The 20,869-nt window shown below is 41.5% G+C and overlaps 2 protein-coding genes across 5 annotated transcripts in view; both read left to right on the top strand.

The window, feature by feature from the left end:
- Nrx-IV (neurexin-4) overlaps positions 1 to 20,869 on the top strand; it is a 75,515-nt gene that overhangs the window by 21,098 nt on the left and 33,548 nt on the right. For all 4 annotated transcript variants that reach the window (XM_067787646.1, XM_067787644.1, XM_067787645.1 and 1 more), the window contains one exon: positions 886 to 1,002. In XM_067787646.1, the coding sequence (XP_067643747.1) occupies positions 886 to 1,002 (117 nt within the window). Of the gene's footprint in view, positions 1 to 885; positions 1,003 to 20,869 lie in introns of those variants that run through there.
- Positions 6,959 to 8,182, top strand: LOC137254582 (L-aminoadipate-semialdehyde dehydrogenase-phosphopantetheinyl transferase). The gene has a single exon (XM_067792365.1). The coding sequence runs from the start codon at positions 7,095 to 7,097 to the stop codon at positions 8,001 to 8,003; it is 909 nt and encodes a 302-aa protein (XP_067648466.1). The 5' UTR covers positions 6,959 to 7,094; the 3' UTR covers positions 8,004 to 8,182.

The raw sequence follows: 20,869 nt of genomic DNA, 5'->3' as shown, positions 1-20,869 counted from the left end.
GATAAAACGTCGATATTTTTTCGATAACAAATAAATATTTTTTTGATAGCAAAAGGAATATCTTTTTAGTAGCAAATTGAAAGACTTCCGATAAAAAATCTGTTTTTTCGACAACAAATAGATATCTTTTCGATAACTAATCGATATGTATTCCAAAAGAAATCGATATTTTTTGATAGTTATTCCATTAATTTTCGATAGCAAATGGATATTTTACCGATAAACTTTCGATGATAACAAGATATTTTTGCGATGACAAATTAATTTTTCTACTAGAAATTGATAACTTTATACAAAATCGTCATTTTTCTATAAATTTCCGATTATAAATCGATCACAGTAATAGTTTTATGTACCTGGCCGATAACACGTCGATAAACCGATAACAGATGGATAACAAAGAGATGATTCCTCCAAAGAGATGATTCCTCCGATTAATTTCATTTCCTGTCCTTAACAGGTACATATATTATTTGTTTACAGCAACTCTGTAAGATAAAATATAGTAATAGATTAGGTCTTAATAGAACGTGACTTATACTTTTTTCGGAAATTTGTTGTTATCGTTCACTGACGATCCCTTTTATTTTGCTTGTAAAACGGTCGTTTTTTGTGAGAAACCGAAACCAGCAGTACCGGCATACAACAGTTATTTAAAAAATGATCATTGAATAACTGTTGTAGTTGAAAATATGGGATAGATTTACACACTAAGCACTACTTTCTCTATGTCCAGTTAACGCTGACCGGTCTAATATTTGACAGATCAATAATCGAATAATGTCGTTGGGTTATCCTTTTATGTATTCACTGTGCAATTACGGAATTAAGATCGCTTGAAGTAATAAATCTTACCTTAAATGTATTTTTTGTATTAACTTTCAGATTCCTATAGTGATTACTTTTCCGATTATGATTGCAATCAGCCACTAATGGACCATGCCGTTCTAACGGCCACTTCATCATTAAACGACCGTGGACCGGAGAAAGCCCGCCTTAATGGTAAGTGCTGATAAAATATGTATTAATCTTTCGTGATTATTTAGATATATATAAAAAAAATACACATGTATGTATGTATGTAGACGAGTATATCCCCTGGTGTGAAAGAAGAATGAATGCAATTTTTCATGCTTAAGTTGTTGGAGTATAAATTGTTTATTATATGTAGATAGATAGATATATGTGTTTTTTAATTTAAAATATGTTTTGTTATTGTATTTTATTATTTGCGCTGTTACTCTGAATTAGTATAGTTTTGTTTGCATTTTAATTTTTATATTAGGGTGGCTCACTTTGAGTCGATGTTTTGTTTTTGGTTTCATCCAAAAATCTGACACTTTATAGCTTGTTTTATGTGGAGGCTTGTGAATAATGACAGGATTTTCAATTTCAATGACACTGGCAATGATTTTTACAGTTCGCCAGCACTAAATTTTGTTTTCCATTAGGTCAAAATGACTGCCATTAACGCCGGTCACTGACTGGAAGTCGATAAAGCAGTGTGTGGTGAAAACCTAAGATACATTTTTGTATTATTTATTTCAAAACCCGTTTTAATATTTTCTATTGTTTTGCTCGCTGTCGCATTATCTATTGATGGAACACTAGTTGGCAAACTGTCGTTTGGAGTTAAAACATACGGCGTTGTATTTATTGAACATACCGTTTTTATTGAAATTACCAAGGTTTTGGTTTGACCTAGTAAAAACCAAGCATAACATAGAATAATCTTTTAAGTATTAGTATACTTTTGGGCAATTCACAAGGTATTTTATTGTCTTACTTACTTAATTTGCGATCAACCGTTTAACAGATTATGGCAGTCCAGAAAGGGGTGTCACTCGCTTCTTCACTCTGCTAACTGTCGCAAATTGGTAATACCAAAGGAATTTATTTCGCTTTCCACTGCGGAGTAGGTGCCGCCCTATTCTTCCGTTTTCATAGGCGGGCTCCGATAAAAATATTTTTTTAGCCGGAGCATCATCATCTTTCATTCGCTTAACATAGCCTAGTCAGCGTATACGCTGTGTTCTTATTTACTGAATAATGTTGATGTCTGCGTAAAGCTCGTACAGCCTACACGCCTTCGCCAATGCGTAGAAGTTCGTAAACCTTTCGAAGAAGTTTTCTCTCGAACACTCTCAGAGGTGTCTCATCTGATGTCATGGTCCATGCTTCTGCAGGACGGATACGATAAGTGACTTGTAGAGCGTGATGAGCGACTACTGTTGGACTCTAATACACGAAACAGATACTAAACAATACCAATCTTCATTTCCGATTTGTTACTTTTAAGTTAATAAAATGAATATTATTTGACAAAAATCTTTAAAAATGAATTTATTGACTGTATTAAAAACTAGAATCAATCTTAAAAAAAGGAATGAATAATCGGATTTAGCGTCACAAATTGTCTAAAAGACCACTTTTAATTGCCTAGATCCAAAACCCTGTATACTTGTGTAATTTGAACTTTATTTTAAATAAAATTTTAAACTTTGGCACATATCTCTTGACAAAAGCAAAAGTTTTGTTTTATGCTCTGCTGTTGTTGTTGTAGCAGTGCTTCGCCCTATTCAATAGGTGCGACGTCATCAATATCCTCTAACGGGAGTCCAAGGAAACTTGCTGTTTCAACAGGGTGGACCATAATGAGAGGGGTTTTAGAGGCGTTGGTTCCACAATACAGTTAAAGAGATGGTTGGTGTCATGTTGGGACACATTATAAGCAGGACATATGTTTTGTATGCCGGGGTTGATTTTGGATAGGTAAGAGTTTAACCTGTTACAGTATCCAGACCGAAGTTGAGCTAGAGTGACTCGCGTTTCCCTAGGGAGAGTGCGTTCCTCTTCTGTTAGTTTTGGGTATTGTTCTTTGAGTACAGGATTCACGGGGCAATTCCTGGCATAGCGGTCCGACGCCTGGCTGTGCAGTTCACTGAGGACTTGCTTGTGTTTTTTAGTTTCATACGGCTGTGTTCTCAGGTGCCGTATTTCCTCACAATGCTTACGGAGATGACTTCTTAAGCCCCTGGGCGGTGTAGGCTCATCAATCATATGTCTGTTGGGGTGCCCAGGTTTCTGAGTATTCAACAGGAACTGTTCGGTTAGCACTTCATTTCTCTCCCTAATGGAGAGTATTCTCATCTTATTGTGTAGATGGTGTTCTGGGGACATAAGAAGAACAACCGTGGCGGTTCTGAGGGCGGTATTTTGACAGGCATGTATCTTTTTCCAGGGAGTAGTCTTTAGGCTTTGCGACCATATCGGGGACGCGTAGCATGCAATCAGCTGACCAATTGCTTTGTAAGTGGTAATGATCATTTGTTTATCTTTACCCCAAGTACTCCCAGCAGGAGATTTGGGGATTTTATTGTGACTCTGGATTTTCGATGCAATTGCGGCTGCATGCTCACCAAAATGTAGATCCTGATTAAACGTCACACCCAAGATTTTGGGGTGTAAGACAGTCGGTAGCGTAGTGCCATTGACGTGGACGTTCAAAATGGTCGACATCTGGGACGTCCATGTTGTAAATAAGGTCGCCGATGATTTAGTCGGTGATAATGTCAGGTTTCGCAAGGCGAAAAATCTGGAGCGATCAGGGAGGTATCCGTTTATTTTGTCGCAAACCTCATCGATCTGTGGGCCTGGGCCTGTGGCCATTATTGTGCAGTCATCGGCGTATGAAATGATAGTGACTCCATCTGGTGGCGAAGGTAGGTAGCTTTGATATGTAGAAATTAAACAAAAGTGGGGATAGGACACCACCCTGTGGCACCCCTCGTTTCATTCTTCTTGGTTTGGATGTTGCGTTCCTAAATTGCACCGATGCCCGCTGACCACCCAGATAATTTGCGGTCCACCTTTTAAGACTTGGGGGGAAGGGTAGACCCTTCCAGGTCTTGCAGTAACGTGCCATGGTTTACCGTATCAAGAGCTTTTGACAGGTCTAGCGCAACGAGTACTGATCTATGGTGGGGGTTTTGATTTAAACCGCGATTTATCTGGGTGCTAATGGCATTCAGCGCGGTGGTGGTGCTATGAAGGTTTCTAAAGCCATGCTGATGACAGGCTAGCTGCAAATTTGTTTCCGAAGGCAGTCGGTTCTATGTACCGGATAGAGATATACGCCGCCGATAAACGCCGCCGCCGCCGCCGATTTTGGTCGTTTTTCGCACACCGCCGCCGAATGACAAAAATATCGGCGCGGCGTCCGGGGCGTTACTATATTTTCTACTCGTTTAAGACTGTTTAGGCCATTTATTGTTCATGTCGAAAATTGGTCGGATATGGTCGAAAGTGATATCAACGGATGCGCATCACTGCCAGTTATAAGAAACTAATTGCGAAATTTAACTCTTTATAACTATTCAAAAGTTATTTAAAATAACGGCGCTTTCGATGTCAGCTTAACACGGACTTTGCATCACCCAATTCAGCAAGTTATTAAAACAAAACACTAAAAGACAAGTTATATAATAAATTTATATGCTCACTTTGCATTTTTGAAAAAATGAATAACGAACAATTAATTCAAATAAATGACCCAAGGCGAACATGTTTTTAAATTGTCTTCAAGAATAAGCGAAATCAGTGATGCAAAAGCCTTTGGTAGGTTCTAGGGGCATAAACACTCCTTTGAAATTATTCTTACCTCATACTTAAATTGAGGATATATGTACTTATGAGAAGTGTTTGAAAAATCACAAAGTCTTGCATTCAAACATCTGTTGTTTATTTGCGAAACTCTACAATAGCGTCTGAAATGTTAATTTTGATTTTCGCACTTCATCCTTCAACACCCAAGTCTCCCGGTTTGACATTTCCTAAAGTTGGCGGCCCTATCCAAAACTAGTCCCTTGGAGTGAATCACATTGATTATAGCCTATCAACCAAGTTTAAATATCACCTACACGTTACGGCTCCTTTTACAAATGTGAATACGTAGGCACATATATCTACCAGGTGAGGCTTTGTCCTTCGCAAGAACACCCAAAGTGGTGAAGCAAAAGCTTTCCCAAGACAGTGGAACTAATGACCGTGTGTGATACTACCCTAACGTAGTGGACAGTCGAACTTGTCTGAAAACTGAAGCTACGCGGTCATCTATAATGAGCTCCTATATCGTAAGGCCGGAAAACAGTAGTTAACAACTTTCAACTTAAAATCCGTCGACTTTCATTCTAAATTTAATTTAACGAAGACTATTGAAATCAATGTTGTGAACACAAACGCCTGCAATCGTTGGTCTACATTTTAAAAATTTTATCCAGGGTCCTTGTAAAATTTTAATTATGTATATGCGCCGAGGATTATACGATTTTCACCCATGTCGCAATGACATCCACTTAGACTGCTTATGATTTCGAGGGCGGCATCCTTGGCCGAATAGTCAATCCCTAACGTTTCAAGGTGTTTCTCTGGTGTAGCTCGGCAGCATAGCGCGACAAAAGCATCCATTGGAAAGTCTTCGGAGCTACACCTAGAGTTTCTAGGAAAGTGACGTCGACGAAGGTATGAGTTCGAAGTCGCAGTCCTATAGCTTTTGTACTGGCATATGGTGTGAGGCTCAGGAGGCGTGGTAGCGACTGGTGGTGGGATTCCTACTGTTCGCACATCGGGAATTGTAGCTCTTAAAAACAGCCGAAAAAACTGGAGGCGCCCTGTGCCACGAGAGTCATGAGTATTAATAGACCATTAATAGCAACCCTAAGTCGCCTTTATACGTGACCGCCAAGGAGCGACAAATGATTTAAAGAAATTGTGTACGCGACGATTATTAGGAGTTAACCCTAGGTGAAACTACGCTTTGCACGAAATATACAGGCAAAAGTGTGACTATTTTATGTATCTCTATTTCTTTTCAGCAGACGCAGCAGTACCAATTCCAAAGACCGGGGTTAGGTTCGAAGCCTCTCTGGAGCAAGCGAACGAGGGACAATCCCTTCGCAAGGAGCTACTCCTGAAAATGTTCGAACGGTCTGCGAGATTTTGATGCAAAACCCCCGGATCTTTCCGAAATTGCCAACACGTTGATTTCCTTAAATACATATAAACAAAACCTTTCCTAAATTTTATTTTTTTAAATAGAAAAATTAAGCTTTTAAAGTAAGAACACCGGCGCGCCACCAACGCCGCCGGTATATAATAGTCTACGCCGCCACCGCCGATAAAGTGATCGGCGTAAACCTCTAGTACCGGAGCGACTCGGGATTTTTTCCGACCAAAAGCTATCATTCATATCACCGCCACGGTGATGTCCTTCTGCGTTCACAATTTTTTTTGTGGGTACAATATTACAACAACCACATGAAAAGCGCCAACTTCAACTGCAAATATCTCCGGACAGATATAAAATTTTTATTTTCCGGTTTCGGATTATTGTTTTCGAGATTAATACGCGTCTTTTGACGCCTATTTCGATATTTTTGGACGCGTATTAGCAGTGTCATACTGTCGTATAGAATTACCACAAGCACCAGCCCGACCATCTCGGGAACGATTTAATTTGAACACATTGAACTATCTTGGCCATTCCGCCCCACCCTATAGTTTCATGAGGAGCTTTGGGTCTCAGGAGCCTCGCCAGCTAAATATGTTTGACAGGATTCCCCTAGGTTAGGTGAGGTAGACAATTGGGTTGCGGAAGCCGTAAAGCTATAAAGTTCGTATTGCGCTTATTAATCCCTTGAAAGCGGTGTATTAGCAGTTGACCACTGTTGTAAATTATTACACGGCTCGGATCAAAAAACGTTGATTTATTCCAGAAAAGTAAACTCCAGCAACTAATTATAAATCTCGCCTCTTTACGGTATTTCCATGTATTATTCACTTTTACTATGACTTGGCAGCACTACCGCTGCTCAAATTGTCAAATCGCGCTCTCTCGGCTCGGCTCTCTGCTCACTTTTCGTATTTTGTTTTGTGCATATTTTAGTCTTTTGACAATTCTTATTGGATCTACTGTTTATAACAAAAATTAGAAATAAATATTTACATTCCAAATAGATGAATTATTTTTCCACAAAATATTTTTTTTTGTGCAAAATAGAGCAAACCAGCACAATTAATTAACCAAATTATATGCAATGGTTAAGCATAAATGCACACGCTGGGCCGTTGATTTGGGCAGCTGGTCACCAACACTGCAACAGTTAGCGCAAGCTTTGGCAGTCATCCAACCGGAGGAACGTGTTCGTTTGCTGAAATTCCATTTTCTTGATGATTATCTCTCATCGCTGGTGGGACGATTGTTAATGCGAAAGTTTGTTAGCACAAATAGTGGAGTAAAATATGAGGATGTAAAATTCGCACGCGATATACGTGGAAAACCTTATTGGCTGCAAGCGGAACATGAAACTCACAGTCAACAACAACTTGCATTCAATGTGTCACACCAAGGCAGGTTTGTGGTGTTTGCGGGTATTACTGCACAAGTCGCTGTCGAAGAAGACGAGAACATTACAGCATCCTCTACAACACGATTTGGTGTTGGTGTCGATGTTATGAAAATCGAATATAGCGGTGGACGATCATTAGCAGAATTCTTTCGTATTATGCGAAATAAATTTGCTGAGAATGAATGGCGTTATATTAAACGCTCACATCACAATGAGATGGATCAACTGCAAGCATTCATGCGTCACTGGTGTCTTAAAGAGGCTTATGTTAAGGAGCTCGGTGTGGGTGTAACAATTGATTTGCAGAAAATTTGTTTCACCGTGGATGTGACGCGTGCCTTGGCTGTAGGCGGTTTACCATTGACAGGCACAATACTTCGCTGTAATGATATGCCAATGCATGATTGGTATTTTGAAGAACATTTACTACATCCGAAATATTGTGCAGCCATAGCTTTTAAGAATTGTAAACCGATTGTTAAAAGTTTTGAATTGCTTAGCATTGATGATCTATTGATAGAGACAGAAGATGCCAAGAGCGTTGCCATTTTGGATACCTGTAGGAATGTATTAAAGAAACAAAGAAAGACATGGTGATGCCTTTTATATGGTACGATAATCATCTAAAATAGATCTATGCTAAGCTATTGTCGATAAGTATTTTTAAATATGCACATACATACATAGACATTTTTGTATTTCAATAAGTTCTGACGAAAAAATAAAGTGCTTTGGCATTATCCGCAATGCGGCACAAAGTTTAACCTTTGCATAAAATTGATGTGAAAACAAATTATACCTGTTTTCTTTTACCTTTCCTCGGACAGCCAGGCGCTAAAGCCCTTAAACTTAAGTGTCGACAACACAAAGTCGATCACTGAATGCCGCAGATCACTTAATGAGATGGCCCAGAAAGTCAGGATTAGCCTTGTATAGGTACCTTGTCACAGGGGTATTGAAGGCAACTGTGTAGCTGACGAGCTGGCTAGGAAAGGTACGACCGCCCACATCCTTCCTGAAAATGACTCGGTAGGTATACTAATGGGCTCTTTTAAGTTCCGTGGGAGCACGAACACTATAGGTAGGGCGAATATGCTCTGGTCAGCGCTTCCTACATGCGAGACACCAAAGTTGGTGTGGCCATCCTATGATAAAGATCGCACTAACACTCTCTTGAACCTGAATAAATCAGAACTTTCGACCCTGATAAGGGTTCTTACCGGTCACTGCTTGATAGGTACTCACGCCGCCATGATGGGCGTCGTATCGCACGATTATTGCCGCAGCTGCAGATGTATTGAGGAGGAGGAAAGCGTGCAGCACCTGCTGTGCCACTGTCCGGCACTGAGCAAAAGAAGGTTGGCCGCTTTCGGTCTACCATTTTTAACTGATCTCGCGGAGGTCTCCAGGCTCGACATTAGGGCATTAGTTAAATTCATTGATTCCACGAAGTGGTTTGAACCGCAGTAGCTGTTAGAGCAAGGGTTGATTAAACCGTTTGTTTAAACCGTTTCTAGGGCCTAAGTAGTTGCCTTTAATACCAGTCGGTATAGCGAATAGCGCATGTAGTGTCCAACTGTTTCTGGGGGATACTCTGTCGGCTATTGCCAGATAGATTAAGACTGTTGTGCAGTCGTCTGGATGATGGTGGCATATTTTAGGGAGCGTGATCTCTTGACTTGACAGAACATTGGGTATCGTATTGCCAGATGGGGTGCTTTGCCAACCAGCGGGTTATGGGGCTTTGAATATACCCGCGGTATGTATGCCTGTCCTAAAAGGCGACTAAAATTCCAAATTGATTCAAGGGGTTGTGTAGCGCAACCCTCTCAAGGGGTTGCCAGCGCAATATATAGCTTCTTCTACCTCACCTACCTACCATATACACACATATACATTAACAGCCGAAGCTCTGGCGAACCCCAACTCCTGATGGATGTAGTTGGTGGGAGGAGAGATGTAATGACGTGTAGTCGATGTTGGCAGGCTTTTGTCGAGGGTTATAGAGCCAATTTTTTAATACTAGTCCTGATGTTGTTGCGATAAAGACACTCCCCGAAGGTTTTGCGGAGTGTTGTCGATGCTAATGGATATAGATCCGGTAACAAGCACCATTAAGGTACAAGCTTGGTCATCTCGGGAACGATTAAATAAGACAACATTGAACCTTCTGGTTCCATGTAACTTAGGGTCGCCAGAGCCTCAGCTGCTAAGGAAACATTATTCGCCACCACGGGAAGGTGATGTTGATAATTGGGTTGGAGAAGATAAAAATTGCACTGGCAACCCCTTGAAAGGGTTGCGCTACACAATCCGTTGAATCATTTGGGTATTTTAGTTGTTGTAGCGATAAGGTTACTCCCCGAAGGCTTTGGGTAGTGTTATCGATGTGATGGTCCATTGACGGATACAGATAGGGTGTTAGCGTTAAAATGCGGGTTATAAAAAACACTTGCACTTGTTTTTCTTTGTTTAATTACTTTAAGAATAATCGGAAGTAGCCACTGACAGCTGACAGTCAGTGCTGCCCATGCCACTAATTGACGTTTGATATGATTACATATAGAGATGCCAATTAGGCGCAAACATGCCGGCCGCCTTGAACGACCGTTCAAAATTAGAAAAAGGTACAAAATATTTAAGGTTTACATCAATAAAATCCAAAGTGAAAAAATGTCTGTTTTTGTTGGTAATAATGATAGCTTCGCAATAGGTCTTAGCAGCTCTCCTTCGGATGTTCGTAGGTTGACAATTCGTACGCGATCATCTGAGCCGGTATAGCTGTCGAGAACTCGACCAAGTTTCCATTTAGTGGGCGGAACGTTGTTGTCGTGTATAACTACGACATCATCTCGTTGTAGGTTTTGCGTTGGACGAACCCATTTCGATCGTCGCTGAAGATTCGCGAGATATTCGTCTCGCCATCGCTTCCAGAAGTGCTGCCTTATTGCTGTGATTGCTTGCCACCGCTGATGAAGGTTGCCCTTGAAAGGTTCTGTGTCAAGCTCCGGTAACCCCTTTATTGGTTCGCCGATGATAAAGTGCCCAGGTGTTAGCACTTCGAAGTCTTGTATGTCAGAAGGTATCCAGCAGAGTGGTCGAGAATTGACGCATGCTTCCACCTAGGTTAGGACTGTTGAAAACTCTTGGTAAGATAGTAACGCGGAGTCTAGTACGCGTTTTAAATGATGCTTTATGCACTTAATTCCAGCCTCCCAATAGCCGCCCATGTGTGGAGCGCTTGGAGGGTTATAATGCCAGGTGACTTGGCTGTTGGCGAAGTAAGATGCCAACTTGTCATCGTTAACGCACCTTTCAAACGCGGCAGGTAGCTCCCTTTCGGCAACGACAAAGTTCGTGCCATTGTCGGAGAACATATGCTGACAATGTCCTCTTCGGTTGGTGAAACGTTTGAATGCGGCGATAAAGCTTGCATACGTGAGGTCTCCGGCCAATTCTAGGTGCATGGCGCCTGTGCTCATACATATAAATGAGCAAATGTACGCCTTTATTGATTTCGCGCCTCTACCATGAGTAAATTTTACGTTATATGGGCCGGCAAAATCGAACGCACTTTGAAGGAAGCATCGCGTACTAGGTGGTAGATCGGACATCTGCTGCTGTAGCGGTTTGCGGTTCAAGCGTTTGCATCGTACGCAATGGCGGTATGTACCCTGAACTAAATTGCGAATGCCAGGGATCCAAAATTTACGTTATATAACATCTTGCATCATTTGCGGGCCAGCGTGCAACATACCGATGTGAGTTTCAGCGGCTATTGCTTTAGCGAGCGGTGAATTTTTAGGCAAAATAATCGGATGTTTTATATCGTTCGTGCACGATGCGTTCTTAATTCGACCTCCTACTCGTAAAATACCTGCGTCGTCTAAAAACGGCTGATGACGAACGAGGCTACTACGTATCGGTATTCGCTTCCCTGGCCTGCAATTAGAAATTTCTTGTTGGAAATCGTTAGCTTGGGAATACCTTACCAAAGATAATTCGGCTTTGCGAATTTCAGAGCATGTTAACGGTCCGGACAGCCGTTCGTGTGCACTCGACTTCTGATCAGATATGCGAGCGTTGTTTATGAAGCGAAGTATATGTGCGGTCACTCGTTTGAGTTTGTTGTAAGAGTGAAATTTCGTTAGTAAATCCCAATCTTTGTGCGTTTGCATTACATGAGAACTAGCTTTGATTGATTTCAGTTCCAAATTCGTAGTATGTTTCATTATGTGCTGCGTCCAAAAACGATCGGTTTCGGATAACCAGTGTGGTCCCTGCCACCATAAGCGGTGATCGAGGAGCTGTGCATGTGTGAGACCCCGAGAAGCGCAATCTGCAGGGTTATGCTCTGAGATGACGTGTCTCCAATGCGATGACGGCAAGACTTCTTGTACATCGGCTACACGATTTGCAATGAACGTTGCCCAACGATTTGGATTTGATTGCAGCCATGCCAACGTTATCTTTGAATCTGACCACGCGTACAGCTTTTCAAGTTTGTGATCAAAACTTTGTTGAATTAGGCGGACGAGTTTAGCGCCTAGATGAGCTGCGCAGAGTTCCAGACGAGGTAACGAAGTTGTTTTTAGCGGAGCTACTTTAGTTTTCGCAGCAATGAGCACGACGTTTATCTCGTCGTCCGATGACTGATTGCGGCAGTAGATAGCGGCTGCATAGGCAACCTCTGATGCGTCATTGAAAACATGGAACTCTGCGTCGGCGTTTGGACTAGTACCAAGCCAGCGATTTAGCTTGAGCGATGAAAGCATGGCCAGCTCCTTTCTATGGGTTAACCAATCTGTAGCTATCTCAGGCGGAACTAACTCATCCCAATCGACATTACAACGCCAAACTCTTTGCAACCAACTTTTTGTGCGAATGGTGCATGGAGATATGAGACCGAGAGGGTCGAAAATCTTGCTGGTATCGGAGAGAAAAATGCGTTTTGTTATTTCGCACTGGAGTGGCTCTATATTGAAGGCTATCGCAAGAGAGTCGTTATCCGTGTGCCAAATACATCCTAGAGTTCGGATATCGCTTCCATCAGCCAAGAGATGGGACACCTGTGTAGACACATGCGGCATCTGTTGTCTCAATGGCTTGCAATTTGTTGCCCACTTCCGGAGCTCGAGTCCACACTGAGATAAGACGTGTGAGATGTTACGTTGAAGCGCTGTCAGTTCTTGGAAAGAGTCGGAGCCGGAGAGCAAGTCATCCATGTAAAAATCTGACGTAACGATATTTGCGATATTTTGATATAACGCGCCAGCTTGTTGTGCCGCGCGATGCAACGATTTGACAGCGAGATGAGAAGCGGATGCTACCCCATAGGTAACCCTTAATAGACGATAGTCGCGTATTGGCTGCGATGAATGCTCACGCCATACAATGCGTTGATAGTCGACGTCCCGTCTTAATTGACGCGTTGAATACGACCCAAAGCTTAGTAGTGAAACTTGTTTCTTTTACCACGGCGTGATGTGGCATATAGTATGCGGTTTGCGTTGTTGGAGTAGCTAGCTCCATATGACCCAAGTCAAGAAGCTCCTTCATAAATTTGCAGTACTCTTCGTGAAGGTCTTTGTTGGTGGCGAACCTGCTTTATATTCGCCACAATGCCCGAACGGCTGCGTTACGCGACTCACAAATCAACACCTCGGGTTTTAGCGGTAAACGTACAATAAATCGGCCGTCAGTTGCGCGCTGTGTTGTATCGTCGAATAACTTCTCACAATATAACTCTTCGGGCGTGTAAAACTTTCTAGGTGGTAGCTCTTCCAGCTCCCAAAACTTAGTGAGGAGGTCAGTAAGTTGCGTATTACAATAATGCGTTGAGATTATCCGGGGTTTTATTTGTGAGGGAGTCGCGTTCCCAAACAGCACCCACCCAAACACGGTGTTCTGTGCCATCGGAGTGCCATTTTCACCCTTTTTTAGGCCGTCGAGTAAAAACTTGCCCATTTCGTCCATGCCAATCAAGACATCTATCGGACCAGGTTTGAAATAGTTAGGGTCAGCAAGCGGTGAGCCACTGACATGCGGCCACCGTGATTCGGACAAGGCGTTTGTTGGTAGGTCGTTAGTAATTTTAGATAAAATAAGCGTACTCACGTGAAATTTAGAGTTTAGTGACTTTGGCGCTATGGATAACTTAACCTCACCCTTTGTGCGACCTCTTTGTACGGATCCAATACCCGTGACGCAAGCTGATGACGTATTTCGTGGTAAACGAAGTCGTTGAACGCAGGGCTCCGTGATGAACGAAGCATGTGAGCCGTTGTCGAACAGTGCCCTGGCTGGCTGCCAGCGGCCGGAGTTATCTTGCAATAAAATGTCAGCAGTAGCTAGTAATACTACGCGCTCAGCATCGGCGTAGTGCGACGTTACGTTGTTTTGGACGGAATTTTGCATAGCAGGAGCTGCCTCCTTTGTATTGAGACCAGCATGAAGAAGCGTGTGGTGGCGGCGTTGGCATATGCGGCACGATGACGAGCTGCGGCAGTTAGCGAAAACATGTCCTTTACTAAGGCAGTTTAGACATGCACCATCTGATTTGATTGTGGATAGCTTGGCTCTCGCGTCGAGTTGGTTGAATTTTTCGCAAGTGTAGATTCGATGCTCACCTTTGCAGTATGTACACGATGTGGTTTTAGCGGTTTTTGATGATGGATGATTTTTTGGTACTAATTGGTTGCATGTTGTATGCAAACCGTTCTTTGCAGTTGTACGTGCGTTTGCGGCAGCGGGCACCATCTCCAAAGAGCGGGTTCGCGTTTCCAAAAAATCACGAAGCGATGTAAACGATGGCACATCGTCGGCTACAAGCGATAATTCCCACTGTTTTCGCGTTTCATAGGCTAATTTCGAAACAGTCAAATGGACAAGCCAATCGTCCCAAAATTCAACCGGGCGTTTGAGGGCACGTAGCGCAACAACGTGCTGAAATGTTAAATTTAAAACGTGTTTAATTGCTTTTGCGGAGTCTTTCGATGCCTTTTCGATCGATGATAATGCTTTTATATGGCTGTCCACTATGATACGCATAACTTTATAGCGTGCTGTCAGCATATCCCAAGCTTCACTAATTCCAATGCTTCACCATTTAAACAATCGCGCAAGTATTGCAACTTCTGTCCGTCCGACAAACTTGCATTGGAATTTACTAGTGAACATAATGCGTCATGAAAAATGATCCATTTTGTTGGATCGCCACTAAAGAATGGTAATTGCAGCTTCGGTAGCGGCATGCGTGCAAGTGCAGTCGGAGTTACTGTAGGGGTTGGTTGCTTTTGTGGCGCAAGAATGCGCTTAAAATTTGATTTAGCGATCAAATACCACTCCTCACCTTGAATTCGTGCCTGCTCTTCTGCTGCTGTGTTTTCGTCGCCACACGAAAACTCCACTTCTTCTTGTGCTTTGCAGAAACGTTCCCACTGCTCCTCTAGCAATTGCAAATATGTGGTTGCAGCCTCTGCATCGACCGCAAGCGTCAACGAAGACATTTTTTATTTTCGGGTTTTTATGAAACTTATAAAATTAAAGCAACACTGTATTTCGCGGAAATATTGCGCGATCCGGCTCGAAGGACCAAAATGTTAGCGTTAAAATGCGGGTTGCGGGTTGTAAGGTTTACTTACGCGAGGATTATAGCCGATTATAAAAAACACTTGCACTTGTTTTTCTTTGTTTAATTACTTTAAGAATAATCGGAAGTAGCCATTGACAGCTGACAGTCAGTGTTGCCAATGCCACTAATTGACGTTTGATATGATTACATATAGAGATGCCAATTAGGCGCAAACATCCGGTACGCTCCGGTAACACAGCACCATTAAGGTGCTACCATCTCGGGAACGATTTAAATGGCCACATTAAACCTTCAGGCCATCCCTCCCTCCCCACACCAAGTTCCATGGGGTCGCCAGAGCCTCGTCTGTTACTGAAACGGGATTCGCTGCTCGAAGGCGAGGTTGACAATTAGGTTGGAGAAGCTATGTTGGGTATTTTAGTCGTCTCTTACGACAGGCATACCTGCTGCGCGTATATTCTAAGCCCCTTACCCGCTGGGGGATTGTTGTGAGTATACTTCGTGAAAAGAGGTTTACTACATGAAGGCCACAATTATTATTATTGAATTGAATCCACTCCGTGTAAACCAGCTACAATTAATTACCACCTTTCAAACTCTATCCATCAATATGAGTGATTTCTGTACGTAGTAACCAAAGGATTTAAATTACTTCTCATGAACTTTGAACGTTTCTCACAAAAAGTTTTTGTTTTTTCCTTTTTTCGGGCAAATAAATCTTTGAATTGTGATTTTCCGCTTATGCCCGACACTTATTTATTTTAATTGTTGTTTTTATATCCTTTACAACCGCAATGCCCCGTGAGGTGACTTGACGTTCTCCTTCTGCAGCTGCATTGTTAACATGCAAGTGCCCTTGCTCGACTACGTTGGTTTTACCTTCACCCCTTTTTTGTTTTTGACATTCATCTTTATTGCATCGCCCTAAATAAAAGCGCTGCAGTATCGAATGTTCGTTATTTGTTTCCCCTAGTTTTTGGAAAAATTTACAAAAACAATGCATTGCTGGTAAGCATATTTGTTATGCCGCGTGACCATTTATTTTTAGCACTTTTTGGCATAATCGGAAGAAAGACGGACTGAGTTTAAATGGTATCAAATTTTTTATAACCAGTTGTGGGTATACATATTCAGATAATCACAGAAAGTGTAGCCTTAAAGGAAGTTCCAAATTTCTAGCGACTTGGCCCTCTATCCTGCGGCACTGTTGTTGTTGTTGTTGTAGCGATAAGGGTACTCCCCGAAGGCTTTGGGGAGTGTTATCGATGTGATGGTCCTTTGCCGGATACAGATCCGGTACGCTCCGGTAACAGAGCTCCATTAAGGTGCTAGCCCGACCATCTCGGGAACGATTTATATGGCCACATTAAACCTTCAGGTCATCCCTCCCTCCCCACCCCAAGTTCCATGAAGAGCTTGGGGTCGCCAGAGCCTCTTCTGTTAGTGAAACGGGATTCGTCGCTCGAAGGTGAGGTTGACAATTGGGTTTGGAGAAGCTATGTATTGCGCTGGCAACCTGAAAAGGTTGCGCCACACAACCCCTTGAATCTGGTATTTTAGTCGTCTCTTACGACAGGCATACCTACCGCGGGTATATTCTAACCCCCTGACCGTCTGGGGGTTAGAATAGTAAGTCTTCTTAAATAAAAACGTAAACAGGCCTCCAACCCCATCTACAAAGTGGCGACAAAGTCTTATCTCGCAGTAAAGGAAAGCAGACTTTCCAGAGAGACGCGCGAATCAACCCCGACATATGATAATGTTTCGCTAAAAATAGCAAATACCCCTATAGAAAGAGTAAGCCGAATAAAATACCTGGGAATAATTATAGATGACAAATTAAAATTTGATGAACATCTAAAATACATTGAAAGGAAAATTTCCAAAAAAATAGGGTTCATGTTTTGATCATGCAAGCATATTAGTATGCAATACAAAATACTGGTCTATAGATCCATTATCAAACCGCATTTCATTTACTGTCTTACAATCCTATTCGCATTAGCTGATTCGCAAATATCCAGGCTACAAATTAAGCAAAACAAAATTATGCGTTTCATATTAAGAAACCGGTATGATACCCCAATTAAAGATTTACTAGACAGCTTAAACTGGCTTAGTTGTAAAACAGAACATGACTTACTACACTTTGAAGTTTATACGCATCATAAAGTTGGGAAACCTGCCGAATTACCTAAGTGAACGTGCCAGACTAAATAGAGAGGTCCGTAGCTATCAAACAAGACACAATAACAACTTTTACTTGCCGGTAGTGAGATCCGAACTCGATAAAAAAAAAGTATATACTACGAAGGAATTAGAGAATATAATGATCTGCCAATTGATATTAAAAACTGTAATAATACCAAAAAATTTAAATAATTATTATACAGCTACTGTAAAGCGCTACCTATCAAGTAGTTAAACATTTTTTTGAAAATAATTTTATAGATTATTATATAATTGAAGTCAAAGAAATTCAATAAATTGAAACAAATATGTAAACATTAAAAATACCTTGTACCTTATTAAATTATATAGATCTTCAAGATCGTAGTAAATAAATAAATAAATATACGGAAAGTATGTCCTGTATGTAATGTGTCCCCACTTGACACCAACCATCTTTTCAATTGCAATGTGGAACCAAAGCCCATAAGCAATGTGGAACACCCATATCTCCATAGCATAGCTGCAAGTTTCCTAGGACTACACTGACAATTTGTAAGTGATCGCACTAATTGGATAGGACAAAGTACTGCTACAAGAAGAAGAAGATGTGAAGATATATCTACCGGGGAAACTTTGTAACATTTTGTGCGGAAATGCCTGGCTCTAGAGCACACCAACAATACTTCGGAAGCCACTTTTTGGAAAGCCAAATATTCTAAATATTGTTGTAGGTTAGGTTAGGTTGAACTGGCCGGTCCATGAGGACCTCACATAGACTTATTGAGTCCGTAGTGTTACCAGAAGTTTGTTTTAACGACCAAACTGAAAAACCCTATCAAAAACCAGGACCTATGTTATAAAATAACTCCGTCCTCTGGCAAATATTAGAAGCTTCCTAGGACTTAAGCCACTTGCTGCTTCTAGATCTGACAGCTGTATCACTCCTAATAGCTGGAGTCTTAGCCTGGCAAGCGCAGGGCACGAGCACAGAACGTGCTCGATCGTTTCCTCCTCCAACCCGCACTTCCTACATCTGCTATCACTGACCAAGCCTAATTTGAAGGCATGTGACGCCAGAAGGCAGTTTCCAGTCAGAATACCCGTCATGAGTCTACAATCCTCTCTTTTTAATGATAGAAGCAACTTTGTTAGTCTAAGTTTGTAAGACCTACACATAATCTTCGACACTTTACAGCCCCGCGCTTGAACCCACGCCTTTCCCGCTTGGTCGATCATGTGTACCTCTCGCCTTCGCTTAATCTCGCCCAGTCTAATTGGGACGTCTACGGAGCAAGCTTCAAGCATGCAAATTTTTTAGCTAGTTTTATCCGCTTTTTTATTCCCATCTATTCCCATATGCCCTGGGACCCAACATAGATGTATGCTTCTCCTTGTCCCGATCTCACCAGAGACTGCTTAAACTCTAGCACGCATTTAGATGCTATACGAGATTATTGCTTTAATTGCTGCTTCACTGTCAATATAAAAGTTAACACGGCAGCTTATGCTATTCTTTTCCAGAGTTTCTACTGCTTTGGTAACGGCTAATCCATATCCGTGTTCTCTGCGTTGACTTTCAACCCGACATTAGATGCCCAGGTATGAATATCCGGAAGCGCCCGATCCATCAAAGAGCTAATCTTTGCAAGGCACTTATTACAATTGCAACGTCATCCGCGTAAGCCGGATCCTTCATCGAATTGCCTGAGTGTCCACAATAGAGGTGCCCCTGTCCACTGATTTCGTGGCCTCGTACAATCCCCATTGTGATGTAATCTTCCTGTAATTTAACATACAAGCGATCCATCTGGTTAAGGCTGGATGTTCTTTAATGTAATTAAGACCATCCATAATCGCCCATTTAGAAACATTATTGAACGCCCCGGTAATGTCTAAGAAGACTCGCAGATCATATTCCTTATATTCCAGGGCTTTCTCTATGCTTATTACCACCCTATGCAATGCGGGGTCTACCGGCTTGCCTTTGGTGTACGCATGTTGTGTTGTAGAGGGCAGCTTTTCATCCACGTTGGACTTTATGTGCACGTCTATTAGCCTCTCAAAGCTTTTGAGCAGAAATGATGTTAAGCTAATGGGTCTATAGTCTGTGGGATACAAGTGACCGATCTTCCCCGCCTTTGGTAGGAAAGCTACACGAGCAGTTCTCCAAGAGTGCGGTACACGATTCAGTCTTATGCACCCATCGGCTTGTGCGGCTTGGATCTTAGCTATTCTATCTACTACATGACTTCCGATCACATTAAACTAGTTTTGATGCTAATAAACATGAACAAAGTTACCAGTGAGCAACAGCGCTTTGTAGCCTTATATTACTTTCATCAAAAATGCAGCAAAAAACAAGTAAGGACGGGACTGTCTTCGGCTGTGCCGAAGACTTCATACCTTTCATGAATGGGGCTGAACAATAATCCTATCCCATTCGTAATCTCCAAATAATGCGCTGTATAAGATAAGAAATATATAGTGAACAGATGTGCATACCTATACGATTTTAAGATAAATATAAAAAAATGGCAAAAAACCCCCCTTATCTGAACGATCGGTTGTATGGGATATATATTATATATAGCTCCGATCGAAACGATTTTTACAGAAAATCTTCTATGATATATTAGAATATATATCACCAAGCTTCACGTTTTTATATTGGAAACTAAGGGAGAAATGGCCAAAAATCTTTCTATCTGAACGATCGGTTGTATGGGATAGGTATATACTATATACATATAGCTCCGATCAAAGTGATTTTTTTAGGAAATCTTCTATGATATATTAAAATATATATCACCGAGTTTCACGTTTATACTTTCTAAATTAAGGGAGAAATGGCCAAAAATCTTTCTATCTAAACGATCGGTTGTATGGGAGTTATATGTTATAGTGGTCCGATCCTACCGGATCCGACAAATGTCTAATATAATACAAAAATACATCCTTGTGCCAAATTTCATTGAGATATCTCAAAATTTGAGGGACTAGTTTGCGTTCAAACAGACAGACGGACGGACAGACGGATATGGCTATATCAACTCAGTTCGTCGCCTTGATCAATTCGGTATACTTAATGATGAGTCTATCTTCTATATTTCTCAACGTTACAAACATCGGACCAAAGTTAATATACCATTTCATGTTCATGAAAGGTACAAATACGCTATCCTTTTCGCTATATCGTCTTTACGCTGTTGGGTATACTATATCACTCACCCTTTGCTTGCTCCCTCTTGTTTTACAAATTCGAGGGTAGTTTGTTTTATTTGCTGTCGCCCTTGTCCTTTCCTGCGCGACATAAAAAAGAAATTACATTTAACTTACCTCAGACTTTGCTGATTACATTTTTGGTGATTTTCGGTAATAATTTCAATTACTTTTTATTTTTGTTTTTCGTTACTTTTGAATGTTATCTGATTTTGCAATTATTTGAAATTCCTTCGCACTCACATAAACTAGCCAAAATTGTTGGCAAAATGGAGTTTTAAATATAAAAATCTGGTATTTTAATCTTGGGGCTGTCCTTCGCCGGTTCCCGGTGTTTGGAGACAGGTTGCTCTCCTACCATACATATATCCTGGGTTCAAGTCCAGGAAGAGTAACATTATTATACTGTGGTAAAGTTTTTTCAAAACGGCAAACACTCCGAGAAAAATTATGCCATGGAAACCTTCTCAGCGAATTC

This window comes from Eurosta solidaginis, chromosome 5 (genome assembly GCF_040869045.1).
Source record: "Eurosta solidaginis isolate ZX-2024a chromosome 5, ASM4086904v1, whole genome shotgun sequence".
NCBI classification, from domain to species: domain Eukaryota; kingdom Metazoa; phylum Arthropoda; class Insecta; order Diptera; family Tephritidae; genus Eurosta; species Eurosta solidaginis.
This window is presented reverse-complemented; position numbering and strand designations above follow the sequence as displayed.